General features: G+C 43.7%; 1 protein-coding gene across 4 annotated transcripts in view; it reads left to right on the forward strand.

Annotated features, from left to right (window-relative positions):
• Positions 1 to 24,007, forward strand: part of LOC105023997 (WD repeat-containing protein 7) — a 149,809-nt gene that overhangs the window by 116,221 nt on the left and 9,581 nt on the right. For all 4 annotated transcript variants that reach the window (XM_013140291.3, XM_020042862.3, XM_034290238.1 and 1 more), the window contains 4 exons: positions 5,366 to 5,483; positions 5,989 to 6,138; positions 6,295 to 6,377; positions 8,825 to 8,924. In XM_013140291.3, the coding sequence (XP_012995745.1) occupies positions 5,366 to 5,483; positions 5,989 to 6,138; positions 6,295 to 6,377; positions 8,825 to 8,924 (451 nt within the window). The remainder of the gene's footprint in view (positions 1 to 5,365; positions 5,484 to 5,988; positions 6,139 to 6,294; positions 6,378 to 8,824; positions 8,925 to 24,007) is intronic.

Genomic DNA, 24,007 nt, shown 5'->3' on the forward strand with positions numbered 1-24,007 from the left:
TTTACTGACGTACAAATGAAGAAATGTAAGCAGTCAAACACAGTGATTGAACCTGTAAAGCCCAGCTGACAACTCGAATATCCTTCCAAAAGCAGGTACCGGTTTACAGTGAGGACATTAGGATTAGCCAAAATAAGTATTGTTTTTAGGGACAATCCGCTTTGATTTCCCAATTTGGATAGCTTAGATGTGTGCGCGTGTGTGTGTGTGTGTGTGTGTGTGTGTGTGTTGTTATAGCAGGTTAAAATCATAGTGGTTGGTGTGGTGATCATAAAATATTTATTGTGATGTTGCGGCATCCATTATTCAGAACTACCTACTGTGATTTGATAGTATTATGCAGTTTTTCCTCTGTTTCTCCTCCAACACGTCTCTGGGCTTTATTTGAAGTTACAGCAACATAAGCCACAGGAGAAGATCAATGTTATGAGGCAGGAAGATAATTTGTGGGTTTAAAAAAAAAAGATTTAGAATGATAAGAGAATATCCCAAGATATAAACCAGAATTATTCATATTTTGTGGAGACACGGGTCAATAATTACATTAAATCGCATTGCAAATGGTGAGAACACAATACTGTAAATACATACATACTCTCTACTGTGCTTGGGAACGGGTTGTTCATATAAATATATCAATGAGAAGACATGTTATATATGTTATATATATTTAAATGGGGTTGACGAGGAGTGGTGAATGTGTAGGCCTGAACAGGAGTGTCTTTGAACTAAGTGTATTGACAAATGGTTGGTTCTCTATCAGAGGAAAAGGCTGCTTCTCAGGATCCTGTAAATCACTGATCTCTGAATTAATCCCTTTTGATAAGGAACGATCTGAGCACTTTCTCACGATGAAACGCCCAGCCTGAACTAAACTCTGAACTTTTAGAAGTTTATTTTAATTTGTCTTTGTCTATGTGAGAGTGAGAGGAGAGAAAATAGACATTCAAATTACTGTGAATTTAAGTTATTTTATGATATAATTCTAATGTTACAAATTTTATTATGGTATTATTGTAATTTTACTAATTTGTTGTTTTTAATTTGTTATATTTTAAATAGCTTGTTATATAAACATTATTGGAAAATAATAACACATTTATTGGCATTAAGTGTTAGGTTACTTAAAGGTCATGTTTTATTAGCTATTCATCAAAAACATAATGCATTACTGTTTATCATTAATTTGATAGATAAAATAACTAGATAAATAAAATAACTCTCCCACCTACAGACAATTTAAAATGTTTTGCATTTAAACAGCCGGTTGTTATTGACTGCTGATATCGATAAATATTTAAATTATCTTGTTGAAATGGGTTTAAGAAAGAGTAAAAGGAGAAGGCATTTCGCTGTAATGTTTTTCACCTTGTTTAGTTTTAAAAATACAGGAATTACAGGAGAAACTAAACATTTGTAAATAATTTTAGGGATTTCATTTAGCCCCTTTTAAAATAGCAGTACTTATAAACATCATGATAATAATATTTAATTTAAAGAGCACATTTACCACACACTCAATTCACATCAGGTGAAAAAAAAAATTCTAATTAACTAATGTTAAATAACTACTAACAAATAACTAATCAAAACAAAATGTTTCCTTGAATATGTTATTAGTTGTTTTGAAATGAGGGAATGTACAGAGAGTTATTCCACTAACATCAATAACATCCGAGTGTTCCAGAGCTACATGATCTCCTCTGATTGGCTCTGTCTTCCATGATGCTGGTTGTGGCTTGCTGGACCAGGCTGCTTGTCTTATTGGTGGGGTGGGAAATAGTTGCTAACATTGTCCTTTTTTTCTACAAATCAACTGATGTGGATTATGTGATATCGGATATGTAGTGATATCACATGTACTGTACCTCATTTATTGTTCTTATTTTATATGCTCATCACAGTGTACTTTTTGCAGTGCAGCTGCTGCAACAAAACCCTTCCTTTTTGTTACTGGTCTTTCACATCTCTTAACAGGGAGTTTGACTCTCATTCAGAACTAAAATAACATCCATTCACTTTATATTTGTCACTGTTTTGTGGGATATCTACCTAGTAATATCAGTTTGATTAGACAGAAAACGGTTTTACACGCTTTGTGTTTTGGGGCGACTGTGGGACCTCCGCATTCTGGAACTTTGGCACAGAATTAGTTAAATTAAGTGTTTTTTGCATGACCTGCTTTTTGTTGCCTGAACTGCTTGTTTCAGGATTTGTGGTTGCATTTCTCATGGCAAGTTGTCATGATGGAACAATGTCAGTTTGTGTTGTGTATGATCTGTGTTCAGTGTGTGCAGTTTTGTGTTCAGTGGGAGTAGTGTAGCGTTCAGTGGGAGTAGTGTAGCGTTCAGTGGGAGTAGTGTAGCGTTCAGTGGGAGTAGTGTAGCGTTCAATGTGAGTAGTTTAGCGTTCAGTGTGAGTAGTTTAGCGTTCAGTGTGAGTAGTGTAGCATTCACTGTGAGTAGTGCAGCATTCAGTGTGAGTAGTTTAGTGTTTAGTGTGAGTAGTGTAGCATTCAGTGTGAGTAGTTTAGTGTTCATTGTGAGTAGTGTAGCGGTCAATGTGAGTGGTTTAGCGTTCAGTGTGAGTAATGTAGCATTCAGTGTGTGTAGTTTAGTGTTCAGTGTGAGGAGTGTAGCGTTCAGTGTGAGGGGTGTAGCGTTCAGTGTGAGGAGTGTAGCGTTCAGTGTGAGGAGTGTAGTGTTCAGTGTGAGTAGTTTAGTGTTCAGTGTGAGTAGTGTAGCATTCAGTGTGTGTAGTTTAGTGTTCAGGGGCAGACGAGATGCAGAATGACTGAGTGTTCCTGACTCAGTGTGCTGAAGGTAGACTGTGGCTGGTCTGATTGATCCAGCTAATGAGATGATGTGGTGGTGACCTGAGCTTCAATCAGGAACACAGTCAGACCTATCAGTCTGGAACACACTCGCTTATACACACACACACACACATTCAGAGAAACTGATTATCCTACAGCACATACAAAGACACACACAGACTGATTAGTGTACAATAGGACCAGACTAATGGGAAATTATGACTAATGTAGATCTAATATGTGACTGATGGATTGAATGCACCATGACGTGACATGGCTGTAACTCTAAACTGACTGACGCCATGATGTGACATGGCTGTAACTCTAGACTGACTGACCCCATGATGTGACGTGGCTGTGACGTGACGTGACATGGCTGTAACTCTAGACTGACTGACACCATGATGTGACGTGGTTGTAACTCTAGACTGACTGACCCCATGATGTGACGTGGCTGTGACGTGACGTGACATGGCTGTAACTCTAGACTGACTGACACCATGATGTGACGTGGTTGTAACTCTAGACTGACTGACCCCATGATGTGACGTGGCTGTGACGTGACATGGCTGCAACTCTAGACTGACTGACACCATGATGTGACATGGCTGTAACTCTAGACTGACTGACACCATGATGTGACGTGGCTGTAACTCTAGACTGACTGATGCCATGATGTGAAGTGGCTGTAACTCTAGACTGACTGACACCATGATGTGACGTGGCTGTAACTCTAGACTGACTGACACCATGATGTGACGTGGCTGTAACTCTAGACTCACTGACACCATGATGTGACGTGGCTGTAACTCTAGACTGACTGACACCATGATGCGACGTGGCTGTAACTCTATACTGACTGACCCCATGGTGTGATGTGACATGGCTGTAACTCTAAACTGACTGACGCCATGATGTGACATGGCTGTAACTCTAGACTCACTGACACCATGATGTGACGTGGCTGTAACTCTAGACTGACTGACACCATGATGTGACGTGGCTGTAACTCTATACTGACTGACACCATGATGTGACATGGCTGTAACTCTAGACTCACTGACACCATGATGTGACGTGGCTGTGACGTGACGTGACATGGCTGTAACTCTAGACTGACTGACACCATGATGAGACATGGTTGTAACTATACTGTGAGACCATGATGTGACGTGGCTGTAACTTTAGACTGACTGACACCATGATGTGACGTGGCTATAACTCAATACTGACTGAACTTTGTCTGGTTCACGGCATGCATGGGCTGGTTAGCCACAGAACTGACACCACCCCAACTATGGGACGTAACCCAGGCGCGGTTGGCTTAGTTGACAACAACAGTGGTATTTCCTGTCCAAATGTGAGAAGAACATCAATACAATTGAACAATGAGCACTAATCTGTCAAATGCATTGTTAAAGGGTTAGTTAGCTAGTTTGTACATTGTGGCCATTTTAATGAAGTGACATTAGTTGGAAAACTTTCAAACAACACATCCTTTATATAACAACTAGCGTTAACGAGCCACCTACGTCATTACAGCACATGAGCATTAGAGCACACGTCCCCTACATGATCATTTGTACACGTGTGTTTGTGTTCAAATAGGCTGCACATTGATCAAACGTAGTATTGACGTGATAGTGTTTTAACGTTCTGCCGAGCTCAGGCTATACGCCGCGACTGACTGGGCCGACTGACTAACGCAGCTGTATGATCGTGAAACACAAGATTTTTTTAATATTAATTAGGTCTGTGCGGATGTGGGTAACAGAGTAATGGGTTCCTGGTGTTCGCTGAAGCGTTGTGGCTCGTTTCTCATAACGACCCTACCGTACATGACTCCGACATGCTAGGCGGTAGCTAGCGCTGTGCTGTGGCGGCGCGGCGTCGGTGGGTCAGTTGACCCAGTGCTGTTTGACCTTGGGTTTGGGCCTGGATGAGGGGACTGCGGTGCACCGGCCCGTGCGCTGATGGCTGATGGTGGGACTGCGGGCCTGGGGGCCAGATTGCTTCGGCCGTGTGTCTAAAGAGCAGAGCGGCGTAGCCTCCCGCTCACATTAAGCTCTCCACCTTTGATGTGGTTCCCCCCCTCTGCACGCTCGCCTCCCCCCGCCCTCCCCAACCCCCACTGCATATTCACCCGCTCCGCCGCTCCGATGATTTGTTAACAAGGGGGCCGCTCACTCTCCATTTCAGACAGATGCACCGACTACACCCGATTTCCACGGCTAGCTAGTGGCCAGGGACTGGGTGCCTGGCGGGCCCCGGGCCCCGTGCCGGCGTGCGTGTGTGCATGTGTGTGCATGTGCGTGCATGTGTGTGTTCACGTGCATGAAGGCCCCCGCGTGTCACGCTGCCTGGCGGACGTTGGCTGAGCAGGGCGTAATTATGGTGCATTGTGGGAGTCCATTATGCCAGAGTCGTGTGAGTGATCCCATTGACCTTGGTCTGACATTATAAGCTGTGTCTAATCTTTTCACTCTATATTTCTAACGCTTCCCTCCCCCTCGCCTCCTTGTGCCCGTCTTTGTCCGGCTGCCTGGTTAGCATCACAATGGGCCTGCCCCTGAACCCGGCGGCGGACTCAGCCCGCTCGGCACGCCACGCTCTCTCCCTCATTGCCACGGCCAGACCACCGGCCTTCATCACAACCATTGCCAGAGAGGTGAGACTAAGCCCTACACCCTAAACCCTACACCCTAAACCCTACACCCTATCACCTAACCCCTAACACCAAACCCTTACACCCTAGTCCCTTACACCCTAACCCCTTACACCCTAACCCCTTACACCCTAACCCCCTACACCCTAACCCCCTACACCCTAACCCCCTACACCCTAACCCCCTACACCCTAACCCCTTACACCCTAACCCCTACGCCCTAACCCCTACGCCCTAACCCCTACGCCCTAACCCCTACGCCCTAACCCCTACGCCCTAACCCCTTACACCCTAACCCCTTACACCCTAACCCCTACGCCCTAACCCCTACGCCCTAACCCCTTACACCCTAACCCCTTACACCCTAACCCCTTACACCCTAACCCCTACGCCCTAACCCCTACGCCCTAACCCCTACGCCCTATCTCCTTTATGTTTAATCATTAAGGCATTTGAGCCCTTCCCTTGGATCTATTCGTTATCAGTCTGAACGGTTTATCTCCTGCAGGTCCATAGACATACAGCAATGCAGGCCAACTCCCAGTCCCAGCAGAACATCCATATGACTTCCCTGGCCCGGGCCAGGACAGAGATACTGAGAGTCATAGACATCCTCATCGAGAAGATGCCTTCCGACGTGGTGGACCTGCTGGTCGAGGTGAGAGAGGGAGGCGCTTTGTTTGCCTTGCCCACTCCCGTTTGGAATCCTCCCGACCTTGGTCTGACATTGTAGTTCGGTAATCACCACTAATCTAAAAAGGCAGAATTCACAACGAGATAATCATAAACCCCTCCCTCTGTCCTCCGTCTCTAGGTGATGGACATCATCATGTACTGCATCGAAGGCTCCCTGTTGAAGAAGAAGGGCCTCAGTGAGTGCTTCCCTGCCATCTGCAAGTGAGTACATTTAGGATGAATTGTGATTGTGGACCGCGTCCACGAACCCAGTGTTGCAAGCCCACTGATCGACCAGATGAGTCACTATCTGTTCACAGCAGGACACTGTCAGTACAGAGGCATCTGTCAACGTATGTCCTATAAAACCACAGGTACAGACCCTCTTCTAGGCAAAACAGCTGGTCACGTACGCAGGGATTTACATGTGTAGTTCTGTTAAAACTCATGCACACCCCCTGGGAAGTTGTGTGTTTGAGGTAAATGTCAGACACATTCGTTGAGCAACCCGATTGACCCAAAATAAAACCCAACAGCTTGCGCAATAAGATAACAACAACTTTGGAACCATTTATGCAATTAAAATGAACATGAACGCTATTTCCTTATAGCCGAAATAGTTAGTACACCCCTGTATTTACCATCCCATAAATTGGGTAAACTTGAAATCGGGTGCAGCAAAAGAAGTCCAAGTTATAAGATCATTAGAGGGTAACCTGGCTGGGTTCAGCCTTTCGTAAAGATGAGAAAAGGGGCTTGTTTTGTTCTGAACCATATAATGCCAAAATGTATCTGAGGCCCTCACAAAACAGGTTATTGATTCCCATGGGTCTGTGAGGGGTTACGAAGACATTTCCAAGTCATTTTAATTCAATCATCCCACTGTCCAACAGATCATTTACAAATCCAAATTTCAGAAAATGTTGATTCCAGACCGCTGGCAATCTACGTAGGACAGGTCATCCCATCATATTAAGGCCAAGAGCTGAACTAGAAATGCTCATAGAAGTTTCTAAGGGCTGAACTAGAAATGCTCATAGAAGTTTCTAAGGGCTGAACTAGAAATGCTCATAGAAGTTTCTAAGGGCTGAACTAGAAATGCTCATAGAAGTCTCTAAGGGCTGAACTAGAAATGCTCATAGAAGTCTCTAAGGGCTGAACTAGAAATGCTCATAGAAGTCTCTAAGGGCTGAACTAGACCGGAGACTTCATGTCACTTTACCGTCTACGAAGCTGCTTTAGATCAGATGAGACCTGCTACACTTCAAGCAATAGCAGAGCATCATTCAAAGCGAGGCTCGCTTGAAGACGAGTAACTTCACACTTCCAGTCTCTCTTAATTGTCAGCACAGGCGTTGCAGAGACTGAAAATACCTTTGTGATCCAACATGAATTCACAAACATTCTCACTAATCATGAAACTACATAGATAAACATAGACTCCACATTGAACAAATTGAAAGGTTCGTAGTTGTGTTTGAAGCTTCTAATATAACAGGACAAGTTTAGGCAGTTGTCGGCCTAAAATGTTGTTATAGACACAGTGGATGACTGAATATATTTATAATATTTCCTTGCTTACCTTAATATGGTAATAAATCCATAGACTTAATGCTTCTTGTTGACATCTACATTTTGCTAATGGACTTATCAACTCTGTTTGGTTTCTTCTTTGCTTTTGGTGAACCAAAGCAATTTAGAAACGACTGCAGTAAAGAGCATTTTCCTTGCAACTTTTCAGTTTTACCGGTTTTACTGACTTTAATTGCTGTCTTTGTAATTGCAAGCAAATGCCCAAATGAAATTATTTATTAGCTTAGATTTTTGTATATATACTCTCATTGGAGACATGTCAGATGGCGTACATAGGTCACACACCACTGTTCATTGCTCATAATGGCCTTTTCCCGGTTATTAATAGCCATGTTCAAGAGCACTGAAAATGTGATGTACCACTGAATAATACATTACAACACTGAGTCATTGTTTATAATGCAAGGTGAATCTCAACTCGTCTTTAATGTCTGCTGCTGTGTTGAACGCGCCCACTAACATGGCACTCTGAAGAGTGTGAAGTTGTAGTCATCTCCTTTAACCGTTGTCTGATGGATGTGGTCCTAGAATGGGACTAACAAGGCCTGAGAGAGACAGAGAAACGGACAAGGGAAAGATCAAGAAAGAGGGAGGGAACAAGAGAAAGAGGGAGGGAGCAGGAGAAAGAGGGAGGGAACAAGAGAAAGAAGGAGGGAACACGAGAAAGAGGGAGGGAAAACGAGAGAGCTACCACCCAGACCTGAGAGCGCCCTTTAATTTACTTATAAGGTTGATAAGGAGGAAACGGTCGGGGTCTGGTTGACCCTCTGGGGTCGATCGGTGATGTGAGGGTTAAAGGTCTGTCCACAGGTGATGGTGGCCATTGGAACATGTTTGATGAATAAGTCCTGAGCTCTTTAAGTGCGTTGTGCTTCTCCACACTGTGATGTTCTACTTGATGAATGACCTGGTCCGTTTTTTACTGTATTTCCGTTGTTTTCTACCACCTATCTCTGGTGTTTCCGTTAAGTTTTGTTGTGTGTCACTAGTGTGTTTCCATTGTCTTCACACTGTGTGGTGTGTTTCTGTCTTTGCCTGAACGAGCGATCTTTCTACTTGTCTCTAATGTGTTTTAGGTTCTACATGGTGGGCTACTGCGACCGGAGTCACCGCATCGCTGTGGGGGCTCGCCAGGGCTCCGTCGCCCTCTACGACGTCCGTACTGGCAAGTGCCAGGTAATCACCAGTACAACACCATTGACTTATACCAGCACCGCCATTGTATGCCAGGGCACGGGGTGGTTACACACACACACTAAAAGACACAGAAGGTGCAGAGGCCCAATTGATGCAGAGCTGTGCTGTGAGGGCGAGCGTGATGTGTTGTGAGAAAGATCCCCCCCAGAGTCAGGATCTCCTTAGTCAGGGAAGAAAGTGGTCCTGGAGACTGGAGGTCCTGGAGACTGGAGGTCCTGGAGACTGGAGGTCCTGGAGACTGGAAAGTGATACTATGGAAGCCTATTTTCTGTGTAGTGCACTTTATACCAGATTCCTGTGAGTACTGGTCACTATATACTGGTCACTATATACTGGTCACTATATACTGGTCACTATATACTGGTCACTATATAGGGAATAAGGTGTCATTTGAGATGTCTCTCTAGGTTCATTATCCTCACAGTGGATGTCTACCCTAACACACACAATCCATTGTAGGAACCCCAAAAACACAAAGGCATACTGTGCACATTCACGCACACACAGGGGAATATTTTTACAGGCACACACAGTCAGTTTTCCAGGCGATATTTCCTCTGGCCTGTGTCTGTCTGATACACTGCAGCATTTTATCAGCTGTCATTTTGTTTCCTTTATCTCTGAGCTCGCAAAGCCTCCCAACAGGCTCCCCCGCAGGGCGCAACAGAGCTGTGTGTGTGTGTCTATGTGTGTCTGTGTGTGTGTCTGTGTCTGTGTGTGTCTGCGTATGTGTGTGTGTCTGTATATGTCTGTGTGTGTGTCTGTGTGTGTGTCTGCGTATGTGTGTGTCTGCGTATGTGTGTGTCTGCGTATGTGTGTGTCTGCGTATGTGTGTGTCTGTGTCTGTGTGTGTGTGTCTGCGTATGTGTCTGTGTCTGTGTGTGTGTCTGTGTGTCTGTGTCTGTGTGTGTGTCTGCGTATGTGTGTGTGTCTGTATATGTCTGTGTATGTGTCTGTGTGTGTGTCTGTGTGTGTGTGTCTGCGTATGTGTGTGTATGTGTCTGCGTATGTGTCTGTGTGTGTGTCTGCGTATGTGTGTGTGTCTGTATATGTCTGCGTATGTGTCTGTGTGTGTGTCTGTGTGTGTGTCTGCGTATGTGTCTGTGTGTGTGTCTGTGTGTGTGTCTGTATATGTCTGTGTGTGTGTCTGTGTGTGTGTCTGTATGTGTGTCTGCGTATGTGTCTGTGTGTGTGTCTGTATATGTCTGTGTGTGTGTCTGTGTGTGTGTCTGTGTGTGTGTCTGTGTGTGTGTCTGCGTATGTGTCTGTGTGTGTGTCTGTGTGTGTGTCTGTATATGTCTGTGTATGTGTCTGTGTGTGTGTCTGTATGTGTCTGCGTGTGTGTCTGTATGTGTCTGCGTATGTGTCTGCGTATGTGTCTGCGTATGTGTGTGCGTCTGTGTGTGCATCTGTGTGTGTGCATCTGTGTGTGTGCGTCTGTGTGTGTGCATCTGCGTGCGTGTGTCTGCGTGCGTGCCGGTCTGCGTGCGTGCCTGTCTGCGTGCGTGCGTGCCTGTCTGTGTGCGTGCCTGTCTGTGTGCGTGCCTGTCTTGATTCTTTGCTCTACATAGTCTGTCTTTGTTTTTTCAGAACAGATAAAAAGAACAGTTTTTGGTGGTAACAGAAAAATGGTTTTGGAAGTGGTGTATAATGGCTGAATCTCAAATTGCATACTACATACTACAAGTACGTACTTTGCGGATGTTTGTAGTGCTGTACAGTACATAGTAAGCTAGTATGACAATATTGGGACTAATTGGGCTATACTTCCTTGTCATCAAATTGTGTCTCGACATCAGGTTATTTTGTCATGCATTAACATCATGCCATGTCTGAATATTTTACTAGACACCACTAAGCATTGTATTACACTGACTGGTGTTTCTTATGAAGTTTTCTTCCACCACAAATAGCATCTATGAGCTGTATGGCTTTTGCCACTGGCTGTTTGAACAGGCTTATTAGCCAGTAATAGGCCAACTATTATCTTACTACTTGGAAAAGAATTGAGCCCATGCTAGCGAGACTGAAGGGGAACTTTACACTGACAAATCTATTTCATTGCACAACAACGTTTGCTTTTCATTCATGAATGACATTGATACAATAACTATGAATATAGATGACATTAAGTGAAAAGACGAGAGAATTGTGAAAACCCCTCCTCTTTTACTGCGCTAGGGGTTGTGGTCTATATTACCCTAGAAAGCATGGTAGACCCACCAGGAACCTTTGGCATTCTGTTTAAAGTGTACCATGGTTTAGACATACTAATCTCACATACTAATCTCACATACTAATCCCACATACTAAAGTATACGATCTGAGATTCAGTCTATACTTATTCCAAAAGTATTCAGAAGTGATTTTTCAGAAGTTAGCGGACAGACCGATGTGATATTCAGATGTTAGCGGGCAGACCCATGTGATGTTCAGATGTTAGCGGACAGACCGATGTGATATTCAGATGTTAGCGGGCAGACCGATGTGATATTCAGATGTTAGCGGACAGACCCATGTGATGTTCAGAAGTTAGCGGACAGACCCATGTGATGTTCAGATGTTAGCGGACAGACCAATGTGATGTTCAGATGTTAGCGGACAGACCGATGTGATATTCAGATGTTAGCGGACAGAGCGATGTGATATTCAGATGTTAGCGGACAGAGCGATGTGATATTCAGATGTTAGCGGACAGAGCGATGTGATATTCAGATGTTAGCGGACAGAGCGATGTGATATTCAGATGTTAGCGGGCAGACCGATGTGATATTCAGATGTTAGCGGGCAGACCGATGTGATATTCAGATGTTAGCGGGCAGACCGATGTGATATTCAGAAGTTAGCGGGCAGACCGATGTGATATTCAGAAGTTAGCGGGCAGACCGATGTGATATTCAGATGTTAGCAGACAGACCCATGTGATGTTCAGATGTTAGCGGACAGACCGATGTGATATTCAGATGTTAGCGGACAGACCGATGTGATATTCAGATGTTAGCGGACAGACCGATGTGATATTCAGATGTTAGCGGACAGACCGATGTGATATTCAGATGTTAGCGGACAGACCCATGTGATGTTCAGATGTTAGCGGACAGACCGATGTGATATTCAGAAGTTAGCGGACAGACCGATGTGATATTCAGAAGTTAGCGGACAGACCCATGTGATATTCTAGGTTTATAGGAGAACACCTGATATATACTGTTATTATGCTTGGGAATAATGTGGCAATATTTTTGATTTGTAAATAAATGTAATTCTTTTTTAACACAAAGATCCTAGTGGTGTAATTGTTTTCTTATTCAGTGTAGCTACCCATCGACTGTCTCAACTCTGTCTCTGATTGGACTAATATCTAACCAGTAAGGTGTCACAGAGGCCATCAACACTGGCACCTAAACGGCTTGAGAAACAGAGGTGGCCATTTATGGTCTGGTTCCTGCTGTGTTTTCCCATGGGTTCCTGATCTGTTCTCCTCATGTTCCTTAGCGTTCCTCATCTGCGTTCCTTCTCTGTTCTCTGGCTTTATTCTCTCCATCCCTCTATCTTGATGTCCATCCCTCAGTTGCTCTATTCCATTCCTCTCTCTCTCCTTCTCTCTGTCTCTCCATCCTCTGTCCTTAGTGCCGAGTGACAAGGTGACAGTTTCAAACATTGTTTACCTGAGTGTGATGGCCCAGCCTTCTCTGTGTGTGTGTGTGTGTGTGTGTTTGTGTGTGTGTGTGTGTGTTATTGAATATTGAAAATGCACCGCCTTGTTTCCCCACAGCTATTTGTAGATATGGGACCCCCACGCACAACAAACACACAACAACAAACACACCACACACCTCTCTCACGATACCTTGCTTTGCTCTGTGGACATTCTGCTGGACTACACGCCAATATTGGCAGTCAAAGGATTTTAGCACAGAGGACAGTAACCCCCCCCCGGCCCCCCTTGCCCCCCCCCGTCTGGCATAGCTTGTATAAACAAGTCTGTGTTTTTCTATTATGGATTCATCTCTGAAGGCTTGGCCCCCACCAAGGGCCCTGTTTCCAACTGAAACACCTTGCCTCAAATTGCAGGGGGATCAACCCTGTTGATAGAAAAAAAATATCCCTCTTTATTCGGTGGGTCTTTTGAAAAGTGTTTCATGCACCCAGCCGATAGCTAGGCGTGCAGGATGAAATAAAAAGGTGACATTTTTGGGTCCTTTTTTGTGATATTGATGGCATATTGTGGTAAATGGAGCGGGGTCAGTGTCCTTTCCTTGGCCATATCGATTCGCCCTTCAGCTGTTGGCGGCTGTGTGAGAGGAGGGGAGCGAGAGGAGAGGGAGGAGAGGCGTGGAGGAGAGGCAGGGAGGAGAGGCTGGGACTCTGTTGTTGATAATCCACAGTGTCTCTGGGAGGGTTATTGACTCTGCTACTGCCTGTGGTGTTCCATTTTTCACCCCGTCGCCATGACAATCAGAATAAAACACACGATGGCAAGCGCCGTGACGCCTCACTGCCACAGACTCTGCCTCTCACACTCTCAAACTCTATCGTTTCTTCTCTTCTCTCACCCTCTTTCTGTCTCCCTCTATGTCCTTCTCCCTTCTTCACCTCTCTCTGCATCCCCTGCTCTTTCTCTCTGTTATGTAAAGCGTGTGGCAGACACTGGAGCGGTACAGAAAAGATAGGGCTGGATTTATTTAAACCGTTGGCTGAGAGGAGTAGCAATTATATAGAATTGAATTAGGAGGGGGGATCCCATCACACATTTGCTAAGTGTTAGCTTGTGTCTTAGCTATTGGATTGGAATATCATATTTAGGGTAGTTAAAATGTCAAGAGGTGGTTTTGGTTTGGGTGTTGCTGTTGTTTCATCTGGATAGGTTACCATCAAGATAATAATAAGGTGTCTGTCTGTTTGAGGGTTTTTTTCTGTGGACTGATTGGATTCCTACTGATAATGTGTCCTTTATAGACAAACACCCCCAAGCTCTGTGTACGTGTGTGTGTGTGTGTGTGTGTGTGTGTCAGAACAGTGATAACCCTAGTCCCTGAAGTCCTTTAGTGTTATTTTATTAGCTAGAGTATTAAAAACAGTAATCCTGTGATATAAACTGTAACGCAATAATAAAAGCCACAGAAGTCTTTGTTCTCTGGTGAGCAGATGTCCTGTGTATTTATGACTAAGTATTTATATTAGAACTGTGGCAGGAGAAGTGCTTCAGGGCTTGTGCTCGGTGGGTTTCTGGAATCTGTTTCATATCCATTCATTAGTCATTCAATACATTTAATTAATTTATAAAACAAGTTTAATTTATTTGTTTTTCAGAGGAGCAGTTCTGGGAGGGGGTGGGTGGGAGGGGGTGGGTGGGAGGGGGTGGGTGGGAGGGGGTGGGTGTGTGCTGTGCAGGTGCCTATATTGTACTCCCTGACACCAGCGTAGCTAGTTGGCATTCCTGTAGTTAATCACAGCCAGCCCCCCCCTCAGCCTAACAACTTGTGTGTGTGTGTGTGTGTGTGTGTGTGTGTAGTATGATGTAACAGTACAAACCATTCACAAAGTGGTGAGGACAGCAGAAGGGGTTTCTGCCTTCGCCGTGTTGATAACACTTTTATCACAAAGCTCATTTGTAATTCTAATTCCCGCCTCCTCGTATTGAGCAGTTCCAACGAGGAACAAAGTTCCCCCGTCGTGTGGCAGTCCAGTAACAATGAACAACAGCAGCAACCGCTCAAATTTAATTGCAAACAACTGGTTTGTCCCCATGCATCCTTTTTTAGGAATTAGTTAATCAGGATCATGATGAAGGCTGGTGTTGTTAACTGGTTTAATGGGGCCCTTATGATGATGAGGCAAATTTCTTACCAGCGCTTGTCATTGGTTCTTTCTCTGGGATTGGTTCCACAGGAGCTTTTCATTGGTTCTTTCTCTGGGATTGGTTCCACTGGAGCTTTTCATTGGTTCTCTCTGTCCGACGGTGGGGTTAAGCTGGCGGTGATGTAGGATACTGACTGTCCTGTCTGTGGCTCTATCTGTCAACAACTGACTGTCCTGTCTGTGGCTGTATCTGTTAACAACTGACTGTCCTGTTTGTGGCTGTATCTGTTAAAACTGACTGTCCTGTCTGTGGCTGTATCTGTTAACAACTGACTGTCCTGTCTGTGGCTGTATCTGTTAACTGACTGTCCTGTTTGTGGCTGTATTTGTTAACAACTGACTGTCCTGTCTGTGGCTGTATCTGTTAACAGCTGACTGTCCTGTCTGTGGCTGTATCTGTTAACAACTGACTGTCCTGTTTGTGGCTATATCTGTTAACAACTGACTGTCCTGTCTGTGGCTGTATCTGTTAACAACTGACTGTCCTGTTTGTGGCTCTATCTGTTAACAACTTACTGTCCTGTCTGTGGCTGTACCTGTTAACAACTGACTGTCGTGTCTGTGGCTGTATCTGTTAACAACTGACTGTCGTGTCTGTGGCTGTATCTGTTAACAACTGACTGTCGTGTCTGTGGCTGTATCTGTTAACAACTGACTGTCCTGTCTGTGGCTGTATCTGTTAACTGACTGTCCTGTTTGTGGCTGTATCTGTTAACAACTGACTGTCCTGTATGTGGCTGTATCTGTTAACAGCTGACTGTCCTGTCTGTGGCTGTATCTGTTAACAACTGACTGTCCTGTTTGTGGCTATATCTGTTAACAACTGACTGTCCTGTCTGTGGCTGTATCTGTTAACAACTGACTGTCCTGTTTGTGGCTCTATCTGTTAACAACTGACTGTCCTGTCTGTGGCTGTACCTGTTAACAACTGACTGTCGTGTCTGTGGCTGTATCTGTTAACAACTGACTGTCGTGTCTGTGGCTGTATCTGTTAACAACTGACTGTCCTGTCTGTGGCGGTATCAATTAACAACTGACTGTCCTGTTTGTGGCTGTATCTGTTAACAACTGACTGTCGTGTCTGTGGCTGTATCTGTTAACAACTGACTGTCGTGTCTGTGGCTGTATCTGTTAACAACTGACTGTCGTGTCTGTGGCTGTATCTGTTAACAACTGACTGTCGTGTCTGTATGCCATAATACAAATAGTTAAACATCTGAATATACCTCCACTATTATACTTCCACTACTATGATAGCAATAACAAAAATGTTTACATCAAATGGGGCTGAGAGAAACTTACATGGAAGAGAACCTGAGGGAATTTCCCCCCACCCACACACAGTGAGGAGGATGGTTCAAGAAAATACAAATTAGAAGTTATTGAATCTGGGTCGCAAATTCTCCCAAAATACCATCTGACTTTACCTCAATGCCAACAAGCTATTTGGGCATCTTTCACAAATAAAACTACCACTCTCATTAAGACCTTAACGTCACAGTTTGGAGCTCAAACATCATCCGATCATAGATTTTAACTGGCTTATATGGTTAAAAGAGACAGCAATTGAGCTTTTTGGCCACCAACACACAAGGTGGGTGTAACATAAAAAAGGGAACCTTTTTAGGACATGTGACATTGTGGATTCAATTTAATACCAAGAGAAATCTGCGTCTGCTGGAGGCTAAATCTGGGTCATTATTGGATCTTTCTGCAGGGCCATGACCAAAGCATTCCTCCAGGTCGACCCAACATTGTCTCGCAGGTTTCCCATCCATGCTTTCCAGTGAGGTTTTCGTTCTGGATTGTCTGGAAATTAAATGGAATTGACCCCAGCCCTGTTTCTTATGTTCCTGTCTGTTTTTAACAGCCTCTACTCAGGCTCAACTAACGCCCAGCCACGGTAATTGAACAAACAGCCCTTTCCTACGCATCCCACACTGATGTCCAATCAATCCCACCCATCATTGATTTGTGTGAAATCTTGAGCTCATCAGCCGTTTTGGCGCAACGCCCCAGAGAGAGCGCCAGACGAGTCCATCGGTTCTTAGAGTACACAAGACTGAACAAGTCGGCAGCTAACAGGTCGTTTGTTCGTCGTAACTTCGCTGGACGGAACTAACGGACAAGACGTGATAGCCAGTACGTCTTAGGGGCGTGGTGGTCAGCAGGTCTGCCATTTATTTAGTCTCAGTCTGAATCACTGCTGTGCCCTTTCCACTGTACTTTCTGGTAGCACATTATTTTGAGGGTGCATCAAGTGTTTTGGTAGGTGCTCTATGGATTTATCTACTAACCCTTAACCTTCACCCTAACCCTAAACCTTATTCTAAACCTAACCCTAAACCTTATTCTAAACCTAACCCTAAACCTAACCCTAAACCTTATTCTAAACCTAACACTAAACCTAACACTAAACCTAACCCTAAACCTTATTCTAAACCTAACCCTAACCCTAAACCATATTCTAAACCTAACACTAACCCTAAGCCTAAACCTTATTTTAAACTTAACACTAACCCTAGACCTTATTCTAAACCTAACACTAAACCTTATTCTAAACCTAACCCTAACCTTAGCAAGAAGTTGCTTATCAACAGATAGTTTATTGACGGTGTCACTATAGAAAACATCTACAGATGGAAATTGTGACTCAAAGTAAATTCTTGAATGGATTTTATATGGAATTGCTGCCATAGTTTATTAGATATACACTGGCTGGTTTAGGATCAGACTACCAGACAGTTTATTAGTTATATACTGGCTGGTTTAGGATCAGACTACCAGACAGTTTATTAGTTACACACTGTCTGGTTTAGGATCAGATTACCAGACAGTTTATTAGTTTATACACTGTCTGGTTTAGGATCAGACTACCAGACAGTTTATTAGTTATACACTGGCTGGTTTAGGATCAGACTACCAGACAGTTTATTAGTTATACACTGGCTGGTTTAGGATCAGACTACCAGACAGTTTATTAGTTACCCACTGTCTGGTTTAGGATCAGACTACCAGACAGTTTATTAGTTACACACTGGCTGGTTTAGGATCAGACTACCAGACAGTTTATTTGTTACAGACTGACTGTCTCATTGAAGATCAGACTAACACACAGTATATTAGTTACAGACCATCTTCTCTCTGTCTAATTGGGCCCCTGAGGGCCACAGCTCTGCCCGACATTGTTGAAATCTCTGTTTTATTCTCCACATTCTCTTTGCCGTGTCTCTCTTCTCTCATCACCCTTTTTCCTGTCTTTTCTCCTCTTTCATCATGTCTCTCCCCTCTCATCATCCTCTCATCATCCTCTCATCATCCTCTCATCATCCTCTCTCTTCTCACCTCCTTTCTCGTCTAATTGCATAATCCTGAAAAAAGGTGTTAGCTGGAGCGTAATTGAACTATGTGAATCATTTTGTGGATACTTTTTTATATATTTTTTGATACATAAATTATTACTGTACCCAAAGGATTCCTAATGAAATGAATGATTCAAATAGGCTGAGTCTACTGTACCCATGACAGAGACACTGGTCCATTCCCAAATAGATCCCTAAACCCGACACACTTTTCACTCGAGTGTTCTTACTTAACTCACCCAAACGCACACTCGATCGCTCACTCAAGCGCACACTCGATCGCTCACTCAAGCGCACACTCGATCACTCACAAACTCTCAGACTCTATCCCCCTCTCAAACACACACACACACACACACACACACGATCACTCGCTAACTCTCAGACTCGTTCATTCAGCCATTGGTGTTTCCTGATATCACACCCAAGAGTTGATAAGGGCTTTTATTGTGGAACCATTCACACCAGGCAGGGTAAATATGTATTTTCACCATGAGGGTTTAGGGCACTCGGTTGACATAAACTACCACTGTGCAGCCACACTGGACAGGGCCCTCCCAAATGGCACCCTAGTCCCTATATGTATTCCGCTTTTGCCCCTGGGGCCTAGGGGCCCCTAGATAGAGATTAGAATGCTGTTTAGAACACACGGTGAGACTCACTGAACGGCCGAGCGCTGACCATATCTTCCTGCTCCAGCAAACTAAGCAGGCCCGTCCCAGCCCAGCCCAACCAACCAGCAGACCTGGGACCATGTGAGGAGGACTATCGATTGGTGGGCTGGTTGGCAGCTTAGCCGGCGCGGCGGGGTGATCAGCTGACGCATGGCTCACGCTGAGAGAAGCCGGGGCCCCGGGGCTCATTACGGCAGCTAGAATAAAACCCCCAATTAATTGGGTCTTAAGAGGAGATATTAGGAGGCTGATAAATGTTGGTTATGATGGACTTTGACTGGCTAGATGTTTCCCACAGTCCACCTGTCCTCCCCCTCCTGTCCAGACCCTTGTTTTGGCAATATCATGAAGCCAGGGATGGAGGTGACTTTTGGTAAAAGTTAAGGAGGGCTTTTTAGCTTGAACCCCTTTTTCTTACCATAATCTAATAATCACCTTCTTAAGTTCCGGTAACCTGCTACAACAGCGTCACTGCAGTTCGTTGCAAAGCTCTAAGTTAACGGCCTCCTGTACACCTCCAGAGCCTTCCACCATTTTGTGTCTGAAGTGACCACTGAGCAGAAGTGGAGAGTAGAGGAAGTGGCCAGTAGATGAATAGAGAACAAAGCTCAGAGACGCTACGCATTTTGAATCGCCTCGTCTTTTCCCCTCACATCCTGTTCCCTCCTCTCCTCCCCTCACATCCTGTTCCCTCCTCTCCTCCCCTCACATCCTGTTCTCTCCTCTCCTCCCCTCACATCCTGTTCCCTCCTCTCTTCTCCTCCCCTACTTTCTCCTTTCCTCCCAGGCTCTTTTCCTGTTCCACTTGTCCTCTCCATCCTCCTCCTCACTCCTCTTCTCTCCTCTCCTGTCCCCTATCCAATCCAACTCCTCTCTTTCCTCTCTTCTTTTCCTCTCCTCTCCTTTTTCCCCTCCTCTCAGTTTTCCCAGTCCCCAGACTCCTGGTAGGGGAAATAAGATGGTTGGCTGTTTAAATGGTTTTTCTGTGGCTCACTGATTCCTGATGGACAGATTGATCAGATTTGCAACGGATGGTGACCGGTAAGATCCTAGTTCATTTTCACCCCCTCCTAAACCCCACACCACCAACATAAAAAAGAAAGACAAGGAACCTTGATGAAAATAATATAAGAAAGACGAGGAACCCTGATGAAAATCCAAAAAGAAAGACAAGGAACCCTGATGAAAATCCAAAAAGAAAGACAAGGAATCCTGATGAAAATAATATGAAAAGACAAGGAACCCTGATAAAAATTCAAAAAGAAAGACAAGGAACCTTGATGAAAATAATATAATAAAGACGAGGAACCCTGATGAAAATCCAAAAAGAAAGACAAGGAACCCTAAGGAAAATCATAAAAGACAAGGAACCCTGATGAAAATCATAAAAGACAAGGAACCCTGATGAAAATCAGAAAAGAAAAACAAGGAAACCTAAGGAAAATCAGAAAAGACAAGGAACCCTGATAAAATTTCAAAAAGAAAGACAAGGAACCCTGATGAAAATAATATGAAAAGACAAGGAACCCTAATAAAAATCCACAAAGAAAGACAAGGAACCCTGATGTAAATCATAAAAGAAAGACAAGGAACCCTAATGAAAATCCAGAAAGAAAGACAAGGAATCCTGATGAAAATAATATGAAAAGACAAGGAACCCTGATAAAAATTCAAAAAGAAAGACAAGGAAGCTTGATGAAAATAAAATAAGAAAGATGAGGAACCCTAATATAAATCCATAAAGAAAGACTAGGAACCCTGATGAAAATCCAAAAAGAAAGACAAGAAATCCTGATGAAAATAATATGAAAAGACAAGGAACCCTGATAAAAATCCTGAAAGAAAAACCAAGGATCCCTGATTAAAATCATAAATGAAAGCAACAATGTTTGATTGTGTCCAATAGATAAGTGGTAAATCTTTCAGCCTACACAATTAAAACTTATTTTTGAATGTTTATCATGTTTAACAGTTGTTTTCACCTGATGGACTTACTGGAGCAAGTAAACACGTTATTCAGTTCATCAGTTCTTATCAGCTCGGGGATTTGAACCCCCGAATCTCTAATTACCGGCCAGACTTGGCCCCATTTCTCTTCTGTCTCCACCAGCATCGGTCTCTTACGTCACTCACCGTTGCTGTGAAATGGGATTTCACAAAGAGGGATGAAATGAAACTATTCGATTTTCATTTAATAGTTTTTTTTTGTAATAATTGTTAGTAAAGCGTATCTCGATCTTTGAGTGCCTTGAGCTGACCCTAATCCAGCCTTCATTTAGACTTAATCTAGCCTTAATCTCATCTAACACTATGAAGTGAGCCAGAGCAATTTTTGGGATGGCATGTAGGACATTTTATTGTGTTACGCAGGCTCTTCATCCCCAGAGGTCCGCCAAACGCCTCACAGACTTATCAATCAAAGCAAAAAATTTCCAATCATGATCACACTTTTAATGTTTGGATTATCAAATTCATCACGTTTCTGTCACTGTAACATGTGATTAAGATTGTTACACGCACACACACACACACACACACACACACACACACACTGCTTGTGTAGTTATTTTACCGCACACTATGTGTAAGGGAAAGGTACTGTACTAACATCGGTTGGAGGCTGAGGTGGGAGGGAGGGAGAGACTGTGAGGTAGGGGAGCAGAGAAGGAGGAGGAGGTAGGGGAACAGGGAAGGAGGAGGAGGGAGGGGAGCAGGGAAGGAGGAGGAGGTAGGGAGGGGGGAGTGTGGGGTAGGGGAACAGGGAAGGAGGAGGAGGGAGGGGGGAGTGTGGGGTAGGGGAACAGGGAAGGAGGAGGAGGTAGGGGAACAGGGAAGGAGGAGGAGGGAGGGAGGGGGGAGTGTGGGGTAGGGGAACAGGGAATGAGGAGGAGGTAGGGGAACAGGGAAGGAGGAGGAGGGAGGGAGGGGGGAGTGTGGGGTAGGAGAACAGGGAAGGAGGAAAAGGTAGGGGAACAGGGAAGGAGGAGGAGGTAGGGGAACAGGGAAGGAGGAGGAGGTAGGGGAACAGGGAAGGAGGAGGGAGGGAGGGGGGGAGTGTGGACACAACAGGTTTTAGTGGCTGGTGGGCTGCATAATTATGTTTTTTATGTTTTGTTGGCCCCTATGTTGGCCCCTATGTTGGCCCCTATGTTGGCCCCTATGTTGATAAACAGTAGCCATTGACCCCGGAGCATGATGGGTTATGGAACAAAGCAAAACATGTGACAGTGTCATTGTCAGTGGTATTAGTGTCATTAATATTAGTAGTATTAGTGTCATTAATATTTGTAGTATTAGTGTCATTAATATTAGCAGTATTAGTGTCATTAATATTAGTAGTATTAGTGTCATTAATATTAGCAGTATTAGTGTCATTAATATTAGTAGTATTAGTGACATTAATATTAGCAGTATTAGTGTCATTAATATTAGTAGTAGTAGTAGTACTTGTGGTAGTATTAGTGTCGTTACTATAAATAGTAATAGTGGGGGTAATATTAGTATAATGAGTATTATTTCGTTTTACTATGCCAGGCTTGTGATTTGTCTTCTGCTGATGTGGTATTCTACCCTCTCAAATCAAAACCAGCACATTTCACAAACACACCTGCTACCCAGTCAGGTTTTAGAAAATGGGGAAACGGCGTTTGACTCAGGAGAAAGTCAATATGCTTGGAGGCGCGGTAAAAAACAGCTAAATTATTGAAGAGGAAAAACGTGTGTGGTTGAATAAGAGTGTAAGAACACAGTTGAAGCACGCACACACACTCTCTCTCACACACACACACACTCAACAGATACACACAGGTATTATTGTTGTTAATTACATAAAAGCTGTTTTCAGGGGAGGTGGAGCCATAAAGAGACACTTCCTGTTTATTTTCTGTCTTAAGCCAACACAGTTTCTTTTGTCTTGTCTGAATATTAGATTAATATTTTGACTAATTTTTCCTTTGAACTATCACACGCCTTAAACACTTCAGTATTAAACACACAGAATAACATGTTGTGTCGTTGTCTCTGTGTTGTGTCGTTGTCTCTGTGTTGTGTCGTTGTCTCTGTGTTGTGTAGTTGTCTTTGTGTTGTGTAGTTGTCTCTGTGTTGTGTAGTTGGGCTGGCGGCTTTGGACCCTCTCCTAGAGGTCAGGTGAAAGGTCAGTCTGAAGAGCCGTGTGGATCGAAACTCTCAAAGGACTTTACTTTCAGACTGTGGAAAAAAAACATATTTTCTCCCGGAGAGCACATTTATACATAAGGACTGTACACACGCAAACAGAGAGAGAGAGAGAGAGACAAGGAGGGAGGGGGATGGGGAAGAGAGGAAAAAAGAGGAGAGGAGAAGGAGGGAGAAGGAGAGAGGGAGGGAAAGAGAGAGCATGAGAATGTGTCCTTCAAATGTGTGCAGTGATATTCTACCATGGCTTGGACTGAAGCCTTAAAGTTTCTGTCATTATTAATGTGTCATTGAACTTATAATGACCCTTAATGTTACTTTCAAAGAAAGTTCATCGCTTAACTACAATGAATCTTCATCGTTAATGTATTTCATGGAACCAACTTCATTAGCTGTGATTAATATTTCAACAATATGGGATAATTTGATTTACTTGATTTTTTGAAATGGTGAATTACACATTTATATAATTATTTCTAGTAAAATATAAAAAAAACATAAATCTCTCTGCAGCTTTTTCCATTTCTTTTCCTTCTTTTCTTTTCAGAATATTTAGAGTTTTGGTGGTGCACCACCAAATAATATACATCATATGTACTGGTTGACCTTAGGTTGTGCCAGCTAGTCACACATTTAGCTGCTGTGGTTGCACTTTGTTTGAAATGTAGTAAATATGGGTGTTAATCAAAATTGGCTAACATTTTGGTGAGTTTATCTAATTTTACAAACATTTGTATTTTTTATATCCATTACATGCCTTTGGCTGACGCTTAGAAAGTACAGCTCAGTTTCCATCTGGTTTTGTCTTGCCTGGCTATGGTGGGCCTCTTGATTGCCAGACAGTGCTCGCGCCGTCCATTTGTTATCAAGTTTTTTCGTACGTTTTTGACAGGTGTCAGGGACTGAGAGGCTGTATACATTCTGTTTTGGACGAGGTATCGTTAGTATTTCTGGTAGTTTATTCCTTCTGCTGTGTCATGTAATCAAGTTT

The sequence above is a fragment of the Esox lucius genome, chromosome 23 (genome assembly GCF_011004845.1).
Source record: "Esox lucius isolate fEsoLuc1 chromosome 23, fEsoLuc1.pri, whole genome shotgun sequence".
Lineage (NCBI taxonomy): Eukaryota > Metazoa > Chordata > Actinopteri > Esociformes > Esocidae > Esox > Esox lucius.